At 38.5% G+C, this 18,799-nt stretch overlaps 1 protein-coding gene across 1 annotated transcript in view; it reads left to right on the forward strand.

Annotated features, from left to right (window-relative positions):
- The window catches only part of CTNNA2 (catenin alpha 2), a 1,382,498-nt gene that overhangs the window by 1,308,007 nt on the left and 55,692 nt on the right, over window positions 1–18,799 (forward strand). Inside the window, exons 14-15 of the mRNA XM_070379403.1 lie at window positions 4,665–4,778; window positions 12,488–12,669. Of these exons, the coding sequence (XP_070235504.1) occupies window positions 4,665–4,778; window positions 12,488–12,669 (296 nt within the window). The remainder of the gene's footprint in view (window positions 1–4,664; window positions 4,779–12,487; window positions 12,670–18,799) is intronic.

Genomic DNA, 18,799 nt, shown 5'->3' on the forward strand with positions numbered 1-18,799 from the left:
ACCAGCCAAAAAATAACACTGTTTTAAAAATGACAGCATGAATAGGAGACATATTTACATGCACTCAGAAAACTTCACATGCACACAACTATTTATATAGGTGGTTTGAACGGGTTTGCTACATGGATTAGGCACAAGAAAATATTCAAATCTTATCTATTTGCCTGATGGTACTTGTAAAGGTTAAAAGCTATGGAACCCTTGACTGGTCAGGTGTGGTGCTTGGAAAATTTACCTAACTACTCTGAACCTGTTTATGCCTCTATTAAATTGGGATTAAGTTCATTTCATAAGGTCATTGTAAGGATTAAATCCTTTAGTTGAATGGCTGACCCATGTTGTTCAGTTGCTAAGTTGTATCCAACTCTTTTGTGACCCTATGGACTGTAGCCTATCAGATTCCTCTGTCTATTATTTCCAAAAATTTCCAGGCAAGAATTATTTCCAGGCAAGAATACTGGAATGGGTTGCCATTTCCTTCTCTAGGGAATCTTCCCAATGCAGGGGTTGACATGTGTCTCCTGCATTGGCAGGTATATTCTTTACCACAGAGCCAGCTGGAAAGCCCACCTGACCCATAGTGGGTAGTAAAAAATGATCCCTGTAATTATGGTGATTATAGTTGTTGGTATTAGGTGTATGTGTTATTATTAATCATAATAATGATCACTGTCACTTATTACTTTATTTGTATTGTTTACCAAGCTTTTTTGTATGTATTTGATGCTAGAATTCTGTGAAGCAGGCAGGACAGGTAGCAGTTACTATGTATTTTTTTTAATTTTATTTTATTTTTAAACTTTATAATATTGTATTAGTTTTGCCAAATATCGAAATGAATCCGCCACAGGTATACCTGTGTTCCCCATCCTGAACCCTCCTCCCTCCTCCCTCCCCATACCATCCCTCTGGGTCGTACCAGTGCACCAGCCCCAAGCATCCAGTATTGTGCATCGAACCTGGACTGGCAACTCGTTTCATACATGATATTATACATGTTTCAATGCCATTCTCCCAAATCTCCCCACCCTCTCCCTCTCCAACAGAGTCCATAAGACTGATCTATACATCAGTGTCTCTTTTGCTGTCTCGTATACAGGGTTATTGTTACCATCTTTCTAAATTCCATATATATGTGTTAATATACTGTATTGGTGTTTTTCCTTCTGGCTTACTTCACTCTGTATAACAGGTTCCAGTTTCATCCATCTCATTAGAACTGATTCAAATGTATTCTTTTTAATGGCTGAGTAATACTCCATTGTGTATATGTACCACTGCTTTCTTATCCATTCATCTGATGATGGACATCTAGGTTGCTTCCATGTCCTGGCTATTATAAACAGTGCTGTGATGAACATTGGGGTACACGTGTCTCTTTCCCTTCTGGTTTCCTCAGTGTGTATGCCCAGCAGTGGGATTGCTAGATCATAAGGCAGTTGTATTTCCAGTTTTTTAAGGAATCTCCACACTGTTCTCCATAGTGGCTGTACTAGTTTGCATTCCCACCAACAGTGTAAGAGAGTTCCCTTTTCTCCACACCCTCTCCAGCATTTATTGCTTGTAGACTTATGGATCGCAGCCATTCTGACTGGCGTGAAATGGTACCTTATCGTGGTTTTGATTCAAAAGGAGAGAGAAGAAATACAGTTACTATCTATTTTATGAGTGAGGAGACAGAAAAGCAGGAAAACTATAAATGGCTTGTGAAAAACACATATCAGTGGCAGAGTAGGCCCCAAAAGTTCAGGCCCCCTGGGTGTACAGTATTGTTTTTTTTCATTTTGAAACTTTATTTTAGTTCCTGAGCCATAACCACTTGAATACGAGCTCCTCATTATGAGCCTTATGCTGCCAGGTTGTGCTTGCCATTGACTCATCTACTGAATACACAGATCACTGAAATGTTTGGACACAGTACTATAGGCACTGTCATTTTCTCCTTTTTTCTGTTGAGTGAAGTTTTCCATTTTATTTTTCACTCTCCTTTTCAAAATCTAATGATGAGAAGTGTGTGCAATCTTGTCAGCTCATCTGTCAGCAGAATTTACCAACTTGCTGTAATTGTTCCTCGGCACACTCCAGAGAAGTGAGAAATGAACAGAGATGCTTGTCTCTGTCCACAATGAAAATTTCAGCAGTTATGTGAACTGGTTTGCCCACTCCACACCTGCTTGAGTTAATAAAGACTGGGAACAAAACCTCTTTCTTTTAATATTCCTAGGGAAAAAATTGAACATCTGTAGATGAGTGAGTGAATATTAATAAAGTTGGTGGTAAGAGAGAAGGAAAACAAGAGGGATATGCCACAGCCTGGAAAATTATTAGGCAGAATGTGATATTGGCACCAAAGACCCCATTTTATGCCTGTCTGACCAATCTCAAGACTTCATCAATAACCACACCTGATTAATTACACTGAGATAGCCAAAGAAACCAGCAAAATTAAAATGTTCCCTTTTAGATGGGCAGTGGGCACCTGCATTGTCAGTACTGCTTGTGATCTGCTCCTTCCTTCTGAAAGACACAGCCCTGAGAGATGGTATTACTGTGTGCCAAGTTGTGGGTGCCTGTCAGCTTTCAGACTAAAGATAATTATGCAGAGAATCTCACATGAAGGCATTGTCTTTCCTCCCTGTACCATCCTTGCCACCTTCTGAGTTTATCCTCTTAAAATTAACAGAGCACAGGATTTTTGAGTACATGTGTCAAACTGCGTGCTTTAGAAGACTCTGAACAAGGTGTATCTTCTCACGCCTCAGTTTCCTTATGTGTAAATGGAGAAAATAGTATGTATGTCATAGTAATATCAAGAAAAGTGTATGAGTTAGTGTACTTAAAGCACTTAGAAAACAATGATAGGCAAATGAAAGGTACTTGAAGCATGTTTTCCATTATTAGTGTGTAAACACAGAGGCCGCAGCTCCCAGTTAGCCACACAATAATAAAGGTAAACAGCAGATCCACTTACACCATCCTGTACCCAGAAAACTGTTCTGTTTTTCACTTTTAATAGAGTATTCAGTAAATGACATGAGATAGTCAATACTTAATTATAAAGAAAGGCTTTGTCTTACATAATTTTGCCCAACTAATAGGCTATTTTAAGTGTTCTGAGCACTTTTAAGGTAGCTTAGGAAATTGCAAACATCTGTTGGATCATAGAAAAAGCAAAAGAATTCCAAAAAAATATCTACTTCTGCTTCATTGATTACACTAAAGTCTTTGACTGTGTGGATCACAACAAACTGCGGGAAATTCTTCAAGAGATGGGAATACCAAACCATTTCACCCACCTCCTGAGAAACCTGTATGCAGGTCAAGAAGAAACAGTTAGAACTGGACTTGGGACAACAGACTGGTTCCAAATTGGGAAAGGAGTACGTCAAGGCTGTATATTGTCACTTTGCCTATTTAACTTATATGCAGAGTACATCATGCGAAATGCCAGGCTGGATGAAGCACAAGCCGGAATCAAGATTGCCAGGGGAAATATCAATAACCTCAGATATGCAGATGACACCTCCCTTAGGGCAGAAAGCGAAGAAGAACTAAAGAGCCTCTTGATGAAAGTGAAAGGGGAGAGTGAAAAAGTTGGCTTAAAACTCAACATTCAGAAAACTAGGATCATGGCATCTGGTCCCATCATTTCATGGCAAATAGATGGGGAGACAATGGAAACAGAGATAGACTTTCTTTTCTTGGGCTCCAAAATCACTGCACATGGTGACTGCAGCCATGGAATTAAAAGATAGTTGCTCCTTGGAAGAAAAGCTATGACCAACCTAGATAGCATATTAAAAAGCAGAGATATTCCTTTGCCAAAAAAAGTCCATCTAGTTAAAGCTATGATTTTTCCAGCAGTCATGTATGGATGTGAGAGTTGGACCATGAAGAAAGCTGAGCACCAAAGGATTGATGCTTTTGAACTGTGGTGCTGGAGAAGACTCTTGAGAGTCCTTTGGCAAGCAAGAAGATCCAACCTATCAGTATTAAAGGAAATCAGTCCTTAATATTCACTGGAAGGACTAATGCTGAAGCTGAAGCTCTAATACTTTGGCCACCTGATAGGAAGAACTGACTCATTGGAAAGATCCCGATTCTGGGAACGATTGAAGGTGGGAGGAGAATGGGATGACAGAGGATGAGATGGTTGGATGGCATCACCAAGTTGATGGACATGAGTCTGAGCAAGCTCCAGAAGTTGGTGATGGACCGGGAAGCCTGGCTTACTGCAGTCCATGGGGTCGCAAAGAGTCAGACATGAGTGAGCAACTGAAATGAACTGAACTGAGGCTAAGCTATGGCTTCCCAGGTAGTGCTCTTGATAAATAATCCACCTGCCAATTCAGGAGATGCCACTGACACCGGTTCGATCCCTGGGTCTGGAAGATGTCCTAGAGATGGAAATGGCAACCCACTCCTGTATTCTTGCCTGGGAAATCCCATGGACATAGACTGTGTCCCATGGGGATCACAAAGAGTTAGCCATGACTGAACACACATGTGCACACAGACTAAGCTTCTATTCAGTAGGTTAGTGCATTGAATGAATTTTTGACTTAAGATATTTTTAACTTACAGAGGGTTTGTTGGAATTTAATCGCATTATAAGTTGAAGGAGATCTGTATGCTGATTTTTCTCTTTTCCTCTGTATTTTTAGACCCCAGAAGAATTAGAGGATGATTCAGACTTTGAGCAGGAAGATTACGATGTACGTAGCCGGACAAGTGTTCAGACTGAGGATGACCAGCTCATTGCAGGACAGAGTGCACGGGTGAGTGGACATTCATGACTTTGATTTGGAGCACAGTGGTTGTGTTCACCAAACTGGTTTGAAGGAATTTCTGATTTCCAGGTACCTGAAACCCCAGAGATTCATGGCTCAGAAATCCAGGCTGTCATCTGGGGTTGTTTCATTTCTAGCAGTTCACATTTTACACAGTGAAATCACCACCACTGATTCTAATTCCTTCTTACTTCCTTCTGTTTCCATCACTGAAATCATAGCAGCCATATCACAGCAAAACTTGTGTGTATTGTGAATTTGGTGGGGGTTAGAGGTCATGATTAGATGGTTCAGTGACCAGGGTATAAGGGAATGCTCAGATCTTACCTTTTCCCAGACTTCATAGTTCTTCTTAAAGTTTCCAAGCTTGTTAACCACATAGGTGACAACCACAAAGGGAGAATGAGAGTACTACTTTGTTACCAGTGGGGTTGTTATTGCTCCACACTCTGGCCTAGGGTATCTGAGAAACAAGACCACATATTTTGCAGTTGGTTCAGGGACATCAGAGTTGAGAAAGAAGTTTTTCCCTTGAGACCTACCTAGGCCCAAGGCAGCAGCCCCAGATCCATGTGATTGAAAAAGAAATTACAGAGACATACAAGAAATATAACAGTTAAAGACTGTGGAGCAAGAACCATAAAAAGATCACCACTGTGGCTGACATTTGAACTCTCTTGAACACTCTGTGAGACAGTCCACCAATAAAAATGTTCCAAAGAATATTCTGGAATCTGACCAGTCTTATTAGCTGGAGCTTCTTGAGGATAAGCTGCCAATAATCAAGTCAGGGAGCAGCAGATAAAATTCCTGGGGATTGCAAAAGAGGGTGAGATTCTCTTCCTTTTAAAGGTGCAGCTTCCATAGGGCTAAAATAATGTAATTATAGTATAACTGAGATATCCTAATGGATATTCTAATTCTCTTTTGTAAAGTTTTACTTATTAAAAGATAATGAATAGGAAGAATGAGATAGAGATGGCAATTTAGAATAAGGATCTAGAAACTCCAGAAAGTTCAAACTGGCATAAGAATTCTGAAAAAGAGTAGAAAATAGCCAATCAAAGGTTAAAATAAAGATAATTCAGAGAAGACTAAGCTTTATGTTGAGTTAAGAAGGTCCCATTTCTCCTGATAGTCTCATCCAACAATTAAATGATCTAGAAGATAGAAATGGACATTGTTGGGGGAAGTGTGAGAGTAAAAGTTAGAACATTGGAGATGCACTGGATTTGATTTCAGACAGACTTAGTTCTGAATTGTAATGAGTAGGGTGAAGACTATGCTCTGGTACATGCTGCTTACTTTCTCTGAGCTTTATTTTTTTTTATAATCTATAAGTAAATAATAGGCTTGTTTGATAAGATTCCTTTGAAGTTTTGATCACTTAACATTTATAAAATAATGAGCATAATATCTGACACGCATTGAGTGCTCAATAAGGGATGACTGAAAATTGTCATCTTTTGGAAGAGAAATCTCTTATCACGGGCTGGTGAGAGCAGAAAGGTGCACAGAAGAGTGTGAAGCTCCCTACTTTAAAAGATTCCTTGTAGACTTTAGTTACTCCCCTTAAAATATTGAAAATAGGGAAGTTGATTAAGCTGAGAGTCTTTTGAGCCTGTACTGGTGTAACACTACACTAATTCATCAGTCAGATCAATTCATCTTCAAAATGAAGTAAAACAAGCATTTTTATGTCAGTGACAAAGGGCAAGTTTGAGTAATTCACCTAAACATTAATCAGGTCAAAGTCAATTTGATTGACTAACTGCAACCTAGTATTGGTACAGCCTCACTTTTTACAAGGAAAAATGCAGTCTCATTATACTTCCATTTCATGCATCTTACATTCAAGGTCAAGTCAGTTACAGTGAGTGGAAACAAAAGTCAGATGACATCTATCTTCATCATCCATTATTTCTTCACCCAGTAGGTGAGAAGACAATGGTCTTTTTTGAAAGTTTTGTCAGCATGAATGATGAACATGGGCCAGGATAGTAAGAACAAACTACCCCTGTAATTCAGCATTTGCTGATTTGTCTTTGCGAACCATCATGAGGTTTGTATGAGTAACTTGCAGCAGACAGCATTAGTTATTGAGTCAGCCTATTTAAGCCTATAATTATATGATGACAAATCAGAGACATAGAATTACGGCCATAAGTTGGAAATAAGAGGGTGCATTGAATTGCTGAGATGACAGATGGTCGAACTTTTGACCAGAGAAGTGTGTTAACTTGTTCAAAAGTGTGGAGGAGGCAAAAGTTGTCTCTGACAGAGGCAGTTGCTCTTTCCAGCAGCCAGCTCTCCTCTGGTTACTTTGTGTTCTCATTCAGGGAAATTCTCTGAAAATGGCAAATTAAATCCAAGAGGAGGTTAAGGTGGGAAAAAATACTTTAGTACCATTTCAACATTGCTCTCAAATTCTGAAATTAGAGTGAAGCTTTGTTCCCTTTATGTGTTTCCATCTGCTGCTTGTCTACAATGCTTTATGAGAGAGAAACATACACACAGAGGTGGGGGGGGTGGGATTTGAATGGAGAACAATCATACCTTGCTCTGATGAAATATAGAAATTATCAGGACCTTTGATCCTAAACATGATATCTTATAAACTTCTTTCTTCAAAAGCTGACATAGTTAAAATTAATCAACAACTCTTTGGCATTTAACCTTCATGATAAAACATATTATTTGGAGTCACACAAACCTTATTTTAAAAATGGATTAGGGCAAGCTGTATGGCTTTGGGGTAACTTTCGTAACCTCTCTATGCCTCATCTCCTTGTGTGTGCACTCTCTCTCCCTCTCTCTCTATATATATATACATGTATCATCCTACTTCTTAATATCATTAGGAGAAAGCATGATGAAAAGTATCCCAAGAGTTATCCAAGAGTTATTACATAATGTTAAGTTTATGAAGAAGATGATGATGCTTGTAGCATAACATAGTCATTCATTAGAAGGCTGGCCAATAATTTAACCTGAAAGAGCTGGATAATTTAGACCATCCTGAAAGTTTTCACTTGAATTAATGAGACAAGAACCTTAATTTTCCAATTCACTTCACAGCCTGAGACAGGTAAAAGTCACCCACTCCTTAATTACTTATGTTTATTATCTTGCTTTAAAACCAAGTGAAGAGAAATGGGCACATTAAGTTTTAACCTTTTAAATCATTATTTATAAACATGCATATACTTAAACTTTTCATGGTAGACTATTGCTGTGTGTTTAAGATACTAACACTTTTCAGTTCAGATGTCCAAAGACTTTAAAAGTCATTTTTCATTTTGGGATTGGGAAAATAATTCTTTTGAGACTAGAAAAAAGCTCCTTGAGATTTAAATTGACGAAAAAATTCTGGACTGAGTGGTTGCTGGCTTTTGTCAGTGATACACATTTTTATTTAATAAAGTTTGGGCTTTACTGGTGGCTCAGATGATAGAGTCTGGATTCAATCAAAGACCCAGGTTTCCCCTGGGTTGGGAAGATCCTCTGGAGAAGGAAATGGTAACCCACTCCTATATACTTGTCTGGAGAATTCCACAGACAGAGGAGACTGGCGGGCTACAGTCCACGGGGTCGCAAAAAGTCAGACATGACTGAGTGACTAACACTTTCACTTTCTTCACTTAATAAAGTTTAGAACAATCACACACAAGAAAATGGTTGGATGTTCAGAAGAAAGACTAGGAGCCTAAGGCACGGGGGTAAGAAACGTTGTGAATTCAAATGTCTGAGGCCACCGAATTGGGGTCCCAGATCAACAATCTGGACAGCTGTGCTTGGCTACACAGAAAGCAGAGGAAAATCTCAGACCACCCCAGGCGACCACATGACACAAACAGAAAAACGGATTTGTTCTCTTTCCCCTGCATCATCAAAACCATTTTTCTTATGTTTCCTTAGTTTGAGGGAATGAACAGTTGCACATTATGTATTTTGTATTCAACTTGACTTGAATGTAGCCAGCCTCTAAGCTGTTTTTTTCCCCCCACTAGCTAGAAGGGCTTTAATGTGTTAACATTTCAAACTGCTGAGTTACATTGATAAGACCTAATTAAAACTCATGTGTTGAATTTTAATTTGATTAACTTGCAAATTTCACAGTTTGTGATCTACTGTTTATAGATAACCTTTTTTTAAATTCCAGTTTCAGAAAGGTCAACTATGAATTTTTAAAAGCCAAGAGCATTTTAAGAATATTTAGGAAACGACTTTGCTTCATCGATAGCTACGTTAGCAGAAGCAAATGTAATGACTCTTACACCCAAGTCACACACCATTAAGTGCATTATGTGGGTGAAGCACCCCAGTGTCAAAATAGCAGCTTCCTTTGCAAATTTGCTTTGAAGGGGCTGGTTTTTCTTCCGAATTGTGCCCTCAGAAAACGTTTGTCAGTTCTGTTAACTTCTCTCAAACTGTGTCAATAGGGTGCGTGGAGAGATGTGTGAACAGTCCATCAAAAGGTATGCCTTTAGTTTCTACACCGAGGCAGATGCTGGGGTCTTTGCCCTCAGGAAACTCAAAGAGAAGTCAGAGGCAGGACATTAATAGAAATCAGAGGGTTAGAGCAAGGCAGTTAATATTCAAATACTAAACTGCACGATTGAAACTCAAGTGAAAACAGTTGACAGACACGTGTAACCTTTTAATACACAAATTAATCCTTTGGGGACAATGATAGGTTTATTGCTAGAATCTGGATATTGAATGTAGAATCTGGAGGTCTGCCCAGCAGTTTTATAGATTCTTTTTTTTTTTTTTTTTAGAGAAGTACCTAATAGATGCTTTAAATGTTGCTGATTAGGACTTGTAGGGTATAAGTAAAACATGGTTATCAATTTTGTATGAGGAGGACAAATGAATCTTAGACACCTTTAGAATATCAGATGGGGTGCTTCAGGAAACTTGTGCAAATCCCAAACTTATCTCAAAAGTATTGGAATAGCTGCCTTGGAATTAGTACGATGTTGCATATGTGAGTTTATAACAAACTTTTGTATATTAACTCTTTTTAAATACATTTTAAAACTACTTTAAAATATTTTTTGGATAGTAGTATTTTAAATACTTTAACTATTGTATCTGAACTAGTTTGACTTTTAAAATATGAATTTTTAATATTTGTATACACATGCACACACATATTTAGAGACCTAAGTTTATATATATATATATAATATATATATATACACACACAGACATCATACACATGAAGACACATGTTATTTGTATAAAGTCACACACATATATGCATGGCGTTTAGTAGACATTGTTAGTAACAGGTAGCATCTGGAAAGCTGCTAGTTCAAGGACACCTTTATGCAAATCAGATCCTTTTATCCTGGGCAGATGAAGCCTCGACTCCAGGATGCTCAGCCTAGTGGACAGAGGCTGCAGGTTCAGTGACCTTTGCCCCATTGGATTGGAATCACTAGGCAGTGTCTCACCTGCACTGTCCTGCATGGTGATCTCATTGTGCAGGATGGTTAAGTATGGTGTTAGCTGACCTGGCTTTGAATCCTATTCTTACAGTTCATTAGTTGTGTAATGTTCAGAGTTAATTAACTTTCCTGGATCTTGGTATCATCATTAATAAAATAGGGGTAATAATAGTATTAATCTTATAAAATAATTAAGTAGATTAAATGTTTGACATTTTAAGTCTTTTAGTATAGTACCCAGGATGCATGACTGTGTTCAAGGAACCATGTTGATTTCCATTTATAGGTGGTCACACAGTCTCTGATTCCATCTCTTCTCTTTGATGGCAACTATGTAATAAGCTAGAGAAGCAGCTGGAAAGGAAAGCTCATAGAAATAATGACAACAATGGTAACAGTAATCCCATACATGCTTACTGTCATTTTTTCAGACAAACATGTAGAACATTTATTATTTTATTTTCTGTCCATCATAGCATTTTGAAGTAATTGAGGTAATTGTCTGCTAATCTTATATTTCAAAAAGTTAAGGATGTGATCCAGTAGCAATGAGGTCTTAAGTCAGTGACAGAGCCAGGTTGAGCCCAGTTCTTCTAATCTTGTATCCCCTGATATTTCAGTTAGATATCAGCTACCCCTCCTTAGAACTATTCACTTATACTGGGAGGAGCTTTACAATTTAGAAAGCAGTTTTGGTTTTTGGGTGTTATTTACTTGTCCTTTGTAAAAACTATATGTATCCCAAATCATGCTTTCTCGGTCTTTCTTCTGGAGGATACATGTATCCCAGCACCAGAAGGACCTCAGTACTAACACACTGATCGACATGCTGCTTTCAGTGACGCAGGCTACAAAAGGTGATGACATGAACTGGTGTCAGACATTTCACTCAGCACCTGTTACATAAATAGTGTTTAACAAATACAGTTGATTCTCTTTATTCATGGCCTCACGTTCTATAAAGTCACCGTGAACGCTTAATTAGCAACTACAGAATCATTATTCCTATGGGAAATACAGGGTTAGGTTCCTGAGACCTGCTAGTCTTAACATTTCCTTCAACCCATGGATACATAATCTCGTTTAATGAATGCTTCTGTTTTTTCCCCTAGTTTTGGTTCATGAACATTGAATTCATATCTAAGAGCACTAAAACTCATGTGTGTGAACAAAGTTCATATAATACATATATTTTCTTCATTAGGCACTTTGTAGCCTTCTTGTGCTTAGAGATATGAGATAGCACTTCTACACTAGGGTTGGGGACCACGTTAAACAACTAAACCACCAACAAAAAGTGCAAAGATGTGGGGTTTCTGGTATGAGTGCTAATACAAGAAGGCAGAGACACCCTTGTTCCACCTCATCTGGGAACATGGATGTCAGATGACAAATTTTGGCAGCTCTGCGCATGTCTGTGAATGACTGAAAGCATCACAAATATTGATTTGCGAGTTCAGATAGGTTTTAAAGAGTAGGAAAATTTGCAAATAAAAAAAAATCCACAAATAGTGAGAATCAACAGTAGTTCTTCCTTTTCTACATTCCCCTACTAACAACTGTTGAAAATCAACTTTTCCTTCCTAATCCTACATTTTATCCCATCACAGCTTTTCTGTGCATACTCATAGGCTCTCCAAGGAGCCATGGCTGACCCAGGATTTCCACAGTGAAGGGCTGGGAATGGATATGCCATCCCTGAAGTGCCCTGGATAAAGGATTTTGTTTGGCATTTAACTATGGATGGTTTCATTAACACCCACAGATTGTCTCCCCACCCCACTTGGGATGCTCAGATATTCTTTAAACTTCTTTTCCTTCCCAGCAACAGAAGGCCTGTTCTCTTTTTTCCTTCTCTGAACAGATTTCAGTGTTGAAAGAGGTGCATTCTTTCATCCAGTAAAAGTTTCCCAAGACCAAACATAAAAATTGTCAGGAATAGATTCTTTTGAACAAACATATGTCATCACAGCCATAGAGAGGTTCTGCTACTGTCAACGTGCACGTCCCTTTGGATCTTGGTTATTTTTTGTATGTGAGAATGGGGACAGGAAATTCGGGGACCTTACCAGTCTGTGCTTTTTCCTTCCTGGGACTGGAGAAAAGGGTATTTTCCAGAATGGTGGGACGGCCTACCGGCCTTGTCAGGGTCTGGGTTTGCTGTTAACTGGAGGCAGAGTTGACCTTCTGTCTGTGCTCCTTTTGTCATCATTAGTCATACTTTTTCTGTAACCCACACAGGCCATCATGGCACAACTACCGCAAGAGGAGAAGGCAAAAATAGCTGAACAGGTGGAGATTTTCCACCAAGAGAAAAGCAAGCTGGATGCTGAAGTGGCCAAATGGGATGACAGCGGCAATGATATCATTGTGCTGGCCAAACAGATGTGTATGATCATGATGGAGATGACAGACTTCACAAGGTGAGGCATGGAGACAGGAAGAGGAAGGTTTTCTCCTTAAAAATAACAGCGGCATCATAATAGTGGGTATTAGTATGTGAAAAGCCTGCTGCAAAATTAAAAGGCTCCATCAAAGCAGGGAGTGGTATTATAAAATTTACATGTGTAAGTCAACATGATCTGAGCCTGGTTCTTAGCAGATAGGTCTTTTTGGTCAAAAAGAACAGATTCATTTCTGTAATTAGTATTGTTTTAATTATCCATCCTGAATTAGTCATAAAACCAAACTCCTGGAGCTTGGGGGACTGATTTTTGGTCTATGCTACTTTGCAGTGTGTTTAAATATTATTCTGAAGATAAAGTGTATGATTTGCTAATATCCCTCAGGGAAAAAATATGTATATATATGTGGCATGTGATGTCTTTTAATGCTAGCTCATGATTTAGTATTTAATTTCAGCTCATATTTTATACTTACATACAAAGAACTGGGTTCAACCATCTGATTCTATAATTGTGACAGGAAAATTAAACATTGTATCAGTTTTAGACCCTTTTGCTCTGAGCAGTATTTTTAATAAATCAGGAGACCAGTCAGAATTTTGTCAGGAGCCTTTTTTCCCTCAGGGGTCATTGCTGTTTCTTCCTTTGCATTTTTATAGTCTCCCCTTTAAAGGGAGCTGACATTTCTGCCCTTCCAACCACACGAAGGGCAGACCAAGGGAGAGCAAAGCTCAATGAAAAAATCCCTGGATTTTTTAGTCCAAATACCAGGTGATTCTGGACCAGTCTCTGACTATCTTTATTCATTTGTAAAGGAGGAAAGTAATACTCTTCTTATCAACTTCACAGGAGAGTTTAAAATCCAAACAGTTAATGCAGTTAAAAAGTATCCTACCATAGGAATGAAAGCTACTGTTTTACTGTAGATTTTGTTTTTCTGGGAAACACAGACACACAAAGAAACATGAGCAAAAGTAATGATTCAACATGGCATTTGTTATTACAGTTATATAAGATGTGTGGCAATGTCAAGATACTACCTTATGGTGACAGTTTTTTAAATGATTGTTGAGTGTTTTTAGTAAGAAAAGGCTGCAATTAATTATGTTGTTGTTTCAGTCCCCAAATCATGTCCAACTCTTTTAGGATCCCTCGGTCTGTAGCCTGCCAGTCTCCTCTGTTCATGGGATTTTCCATCCAGGCAAGATTATTGGAGTGGGCTGCCATTTCCTTCTCCAGGTTATCTTCCCCACCCAGGAATTGAGACTGCATCTCCTGCATTGGCAGATGTTTTCTTTACTGCTGAGCCACCTGGGAAGCCCACTATTAATTATAGCTTATAATAAAATATGACGCATCTCTGCCCTCTCCTCCTTACATTTTGCCTCTGGTTAATATGTATTGATGACATTGCTTGGCCCTTTATCCAAATATTTTAAAATTGTTTTTGACTTCAGTGGAATGACTTAATGTTTTAAGGGTGACTTTCAAGATTTTAAGTGTCATTGTATTCGTTAGAAGTTCAAATTTGTACATTTTGCTGGTCTTTGCTGGTTTCACAGATTTATTTCACACTCAAAAATAATAGTAGGAAAATACATTCTGAACCATTAATTAAGTCTTAATTTCCTACAAATCAGACTCTCATGGTAGCCTCAGTCATTACTTTTCAAGGCCTATGACGACTTAATTTGCTTGCTTTCAACATTGTATTCATATTTTATCTGATGGATATTATACGATCCATTAATAACATCTCTTGAACAAATAATCTCATTAATTTAAAGTGAATGATGAATCGAGCCATGTTGCTAGTTAAGATCAGGAAGACGTTTTACAATGCTCTGGATTATATATAACTGTGTCAAAGAAGAGAGATACATTTGAGGAGTCTTGTTAAAGGATATTTAAAACAGATTTTCTATTAGTCAAAGTATAGTTTTAAAAGTGAAAAGAGGGTCACTTCAATTCCTAGGGATTTTGCATAATCATTTTATGCTGATTTGAATAATGAAATGTCTAGACTGTTACTGGTTATCATTTTTTCCTGCTGCCTGATGAGTAGTTTTATGCCCCTTTGTGAAATCAAAAGGAAGATACAGTTATTAATAACCAGAAACAGGAGAGGGTGTGAATTGGAAATGAAACACAGGAAGCTGAGGTTTTGCTGCTGTCGCCATCTGCAGAGCCTCTTCCTTTGCAAAGAGGTAGCTAATTTGAATCTTTCTTTGTGCCTCTCACCTAAATTCACTGCACTTGACCCTATGCATTACTGTTATTGCCTTGGGTTTTCCATTTTAAGGAGGAATTATGTCAGCTGTATACCTTACCTCTAATGACTCTTAGGTACTATGTTCGCTTATTTAAAGGAAAGGATGTAGCTGAGTAGGAATTGAAACTTGACAACTCACCTCAGATCATACATTTATAGGGCATTTTGATGAAAGGAAAAAAAAAAAACTTGCATTTATTATCTTGTTTTTTTCTTATCAGTAGCTAATTTATTAATTTGATTCAGTAATCTCAATGATATCCACTCCATTATTATTAAAAGTAGAGAGGTTCTACCTCATTACTTGTGTAATAACTTGGTCATGGTGGATAAAACTGGTTATGCCTCACATCTTTTTTCTGTTCATTTCTTGACTTCATCTCATGGGCACTGGCAGAAATGATGTCCTGCAGAGGGTGAATCCATATTTCTCATGTCACTTTCAGAAGGAAATAGCATGTGCCAGTCTTGTTTCCTGGTAACAGAAGGTGTGTGGATGGCAGCAGTTCAGGAAAGAAACTCACATTTAATTGTATAGCAAGAGACAAAACTGTCTTTTTAGATCAACTATAAGTTCTGATCTTGAAAGGAACTGGGTTCAGGCTAATAAAAAGCTTTCAGGTTACAATCAACTGTAAAGTATTGAGCACTAGACTAAAAGATCAAGTAATCACCCTGGTATTCCCAAACTTCATTCCTGCCTTGGTATGGACAGTCAGGACTCCAGCTCAAGTGACAGTTCAACTAGTCTATGGTCTAATTCTTGACTCTTGTCAGTTAACTTATGCCATATCTGGCCATTAAATGGCATCCACCCAACTCCTGTGCACCAAAATTTTCTTTCCTCTTTTCATAAAATAATATAAAAATCTTGAGTTTGCTATCCAAAGCCTAACTTTATTGAGCCTTAGATTCCTTCTCAATTTTTTACATATTTGTACTTCAGCTTCAAGACCATTTTCTAAATGTTATTTCCTTGCATGGTTCAGCTAATGGTCCTGCAGTCTCACCTGACTTATCTTTAATCCCCAGATTAATTCAACTTTTCCACTGTGCTATCTTTATACTGCTTCAGCTGATTGGTGAAAGGGTATTTCCCAACTTTGTTTTATGGACTCTGGTTCTAAAAAGAAGCTTCTATAATTCAGTACATTTATAATTATACTCCTTACCTAACGATACCTCATTACTGGAGAGTCACATCTTATATTGATCAGTTAGAGGTATTGAGAAAACTATAGCAAATAAATGGTTTTAATTTGGAAATACTCAGAATTTAAAAATTCTGGGTGCTGAGTACATTAACTCAGAGTGTACTCACACATTGATTTTTCACATTAATACCCATTACCTTTTCATGAAATAAATATTAATTAGTTGTTTAGTTGTGGATAACAGTAACATGATAATAAATTTCCATGGCTTTTTTTTTTTTTGCAGTGACCATTTCCTGGGAAAGCGTCCAAATATTGACCCTTGTATAAAAATCACCTATTGCCAAAAGAGACATTTCATGAATCTATATAGTACAGTCAATTTCACTCTTGATGTTTTTTCAAGAAAACTAAAAATATGTTTCCAATAGTACAATAACATGTCTTCTGTCTTTAAGGTCACAAGGTTCTTCAAAGCACCTTTCAAAATTCCCAAAATAGAGAACCTGATGTGAATTAGGGAGAGACATAGGGTCTAAGCCATTAGTTTGAGACTGGGAGCGACAACCAGTGGGGTCGGTCACTTTGTCCACACTGCTGTCCACTGACTGTGTTGTGTTATCATGTTCAGTTGCTAAGTCATGTTTGATTCTTTGTGGCCCCATGGACTTCAGCCTGCCAGGCTCCTCTATCCATGGGATTTCCCAAGCAAGAATACTGTATTAGGTTGCCATTTCCTTCTCCAGCGGATCTTCCTGACCCAGGGACTGAACCTGTGTCTCCTGCATTGGCAGGCAGATTCTCTACCTCTGAGCCACCTGGGAAACCCACTGTCCACTGACCGGAAGACTCAAACGTCTGATGTTTTGGGGTCTGATCTATATATCTATCTATATATATGTGTTGTTGACCATTTTTTATTTCTGTTCCCACTTCATATTATTCCAAAAACTGTTGCTCATTTAACCTTGTGTTGCCCAGTACAGTAGCCCCAATCACATATGGCTGTTTAAAGTAATTGGTTTTTCTTTTTATTGTAATGAAGAATTCATACAATGAAATTCACCATTTTAAGCATTTTTCAGTGTACAGTTCTGTGGCACTAAGCATACTGACACTTTTGTGCAACTGTCACCAACATCTATCTCTAGCACTTTTTCATCTTCCCCAACAGAAACCCTGACCATTGAACTCTTCATTCCTCATTCCCCTCTCCCCTCAGCACCTGGCAACCACCATTCTTTTTTCTGTCACTATGAACTTGACTAAGTATCTCATGTAGTGGAAACAAATAACATTTTTCTCTTTGTAACTGGCTTATTTGACTTAGCATAATGTTTTCAACCAGTAATCATGTACGTATGTGAGAGTTGGACCATAAAGAAGACTGAATGCCAAAGAATTTGTGTTTTTCAACTGTGGTGCTGAAGAAGACTCTTGACAGTCCCTTGGACAGCAAGGAGATCAAACCAGTCAATCCTAAAGGAAATCAGGCCTGAATATTCATTGGAAGGACTGATGCTGAAGCTCAGCTTTGGCCATCTGATGTGAAGAGCCCACTCATTGGGAAAGACCGTGACGCTGGGAAAGATTGAGGGCAAGAGGAGAAGGGGGTGACAGAGGATGAGATGGTTGGATGGCATCACTGACCCAGTGGACATGACTTTGAACAAACTCAGGGAGATAGTGAAGGACAGGGAAGCCTGGCATGCTGCAGTTCATGGGGTCGTGAAGAATCCAGCACAACTTAGCAAATGAACAACAACAAAAATGTTCTCAAGGTTCAGCCATGTTATAGTTCATGTCGGACTTTTGTTTCTTCTTAAGGCTAAGTAATATTTTATTGAATATATATATATATATATTATATTTAGCTTATCCATTCATCAATTTTGGGGCACTTGGGTTACGAATAGTTTTGCTATGAACATGGGTGTACAAATACCTCTTTGAGATCTTGCTTTCAATCCTTTGGGTATTCCACCCAGAATTGGAATTGCTAGATCATATGGTAGTTCTGTGTTTAATTTTTTGAGGAACCACTGTACAGTTTTACATAGCAGCTGCACCATTTTACATTCCCATCAACGGTATACAAAAGTTGCAACTTCTTCACATCCTTGCCAAGACTTCTTATTTTTTGTTTTTGTTTTATTTTTGCTTGTTTTTACAGCAACCATTTTAGTATGATGGTATCTCACTGTGATCTTGATTTGTATTTTCCTAATAATCAGTGGTGTTAAGCATCTTTTCATGTCAGTTCAGTTCATTTCAGTCGCTCAGTTGTGTCCGACTCTTTGCAACCCCATGAATCGCAGCACGCCAGGCCTCCCTGTCCATCACCAACTCCCAGAGTTCACTCAAACTCACATCCAGCAAGTCAGTGATGCCATCCAGCCATCTCATCCTCTGTCGTCCCCTTCTCCTCCTGCCCCCAATCTCTCCCAGCATAAGAGTCTTTTCCAATGAGTCAACTCTTTGCATGAGGTGGCCAAAGTACTGGAGTTTCAGCTTCAGCATCAGTCCTTCCAAAGAACACCCAGGACTGATCTCCTTCAGAATGGACTGGTTGGATCTCCTTGCAGTCCAAGAGACTCTCAAGAGTCTTCTCCAACACCACAGTTCAAAAGCAATTCTTTGGCGCTCAGCTTTCTTCACAGTCCAACTCTCACATCCATACATGATCACTGGAAAAACCATAGCCTTGGCTAGACAGACCTTT

The sequence above is a fragment of the Bos mutus genome, chromosome 11 (assembly GCF_027580195.1).
Source record: "Bos mutus isolate GX-2022 chromosome 11, NWIPB_WYAK_1.1, whole genome shotgun sequence".
NCBI classification, from domain to species: Eukaryota; Metazoa; Chordata; class Mammalia; order Artiodactyla; family Bovidae; genus Bos; species Bos mutus.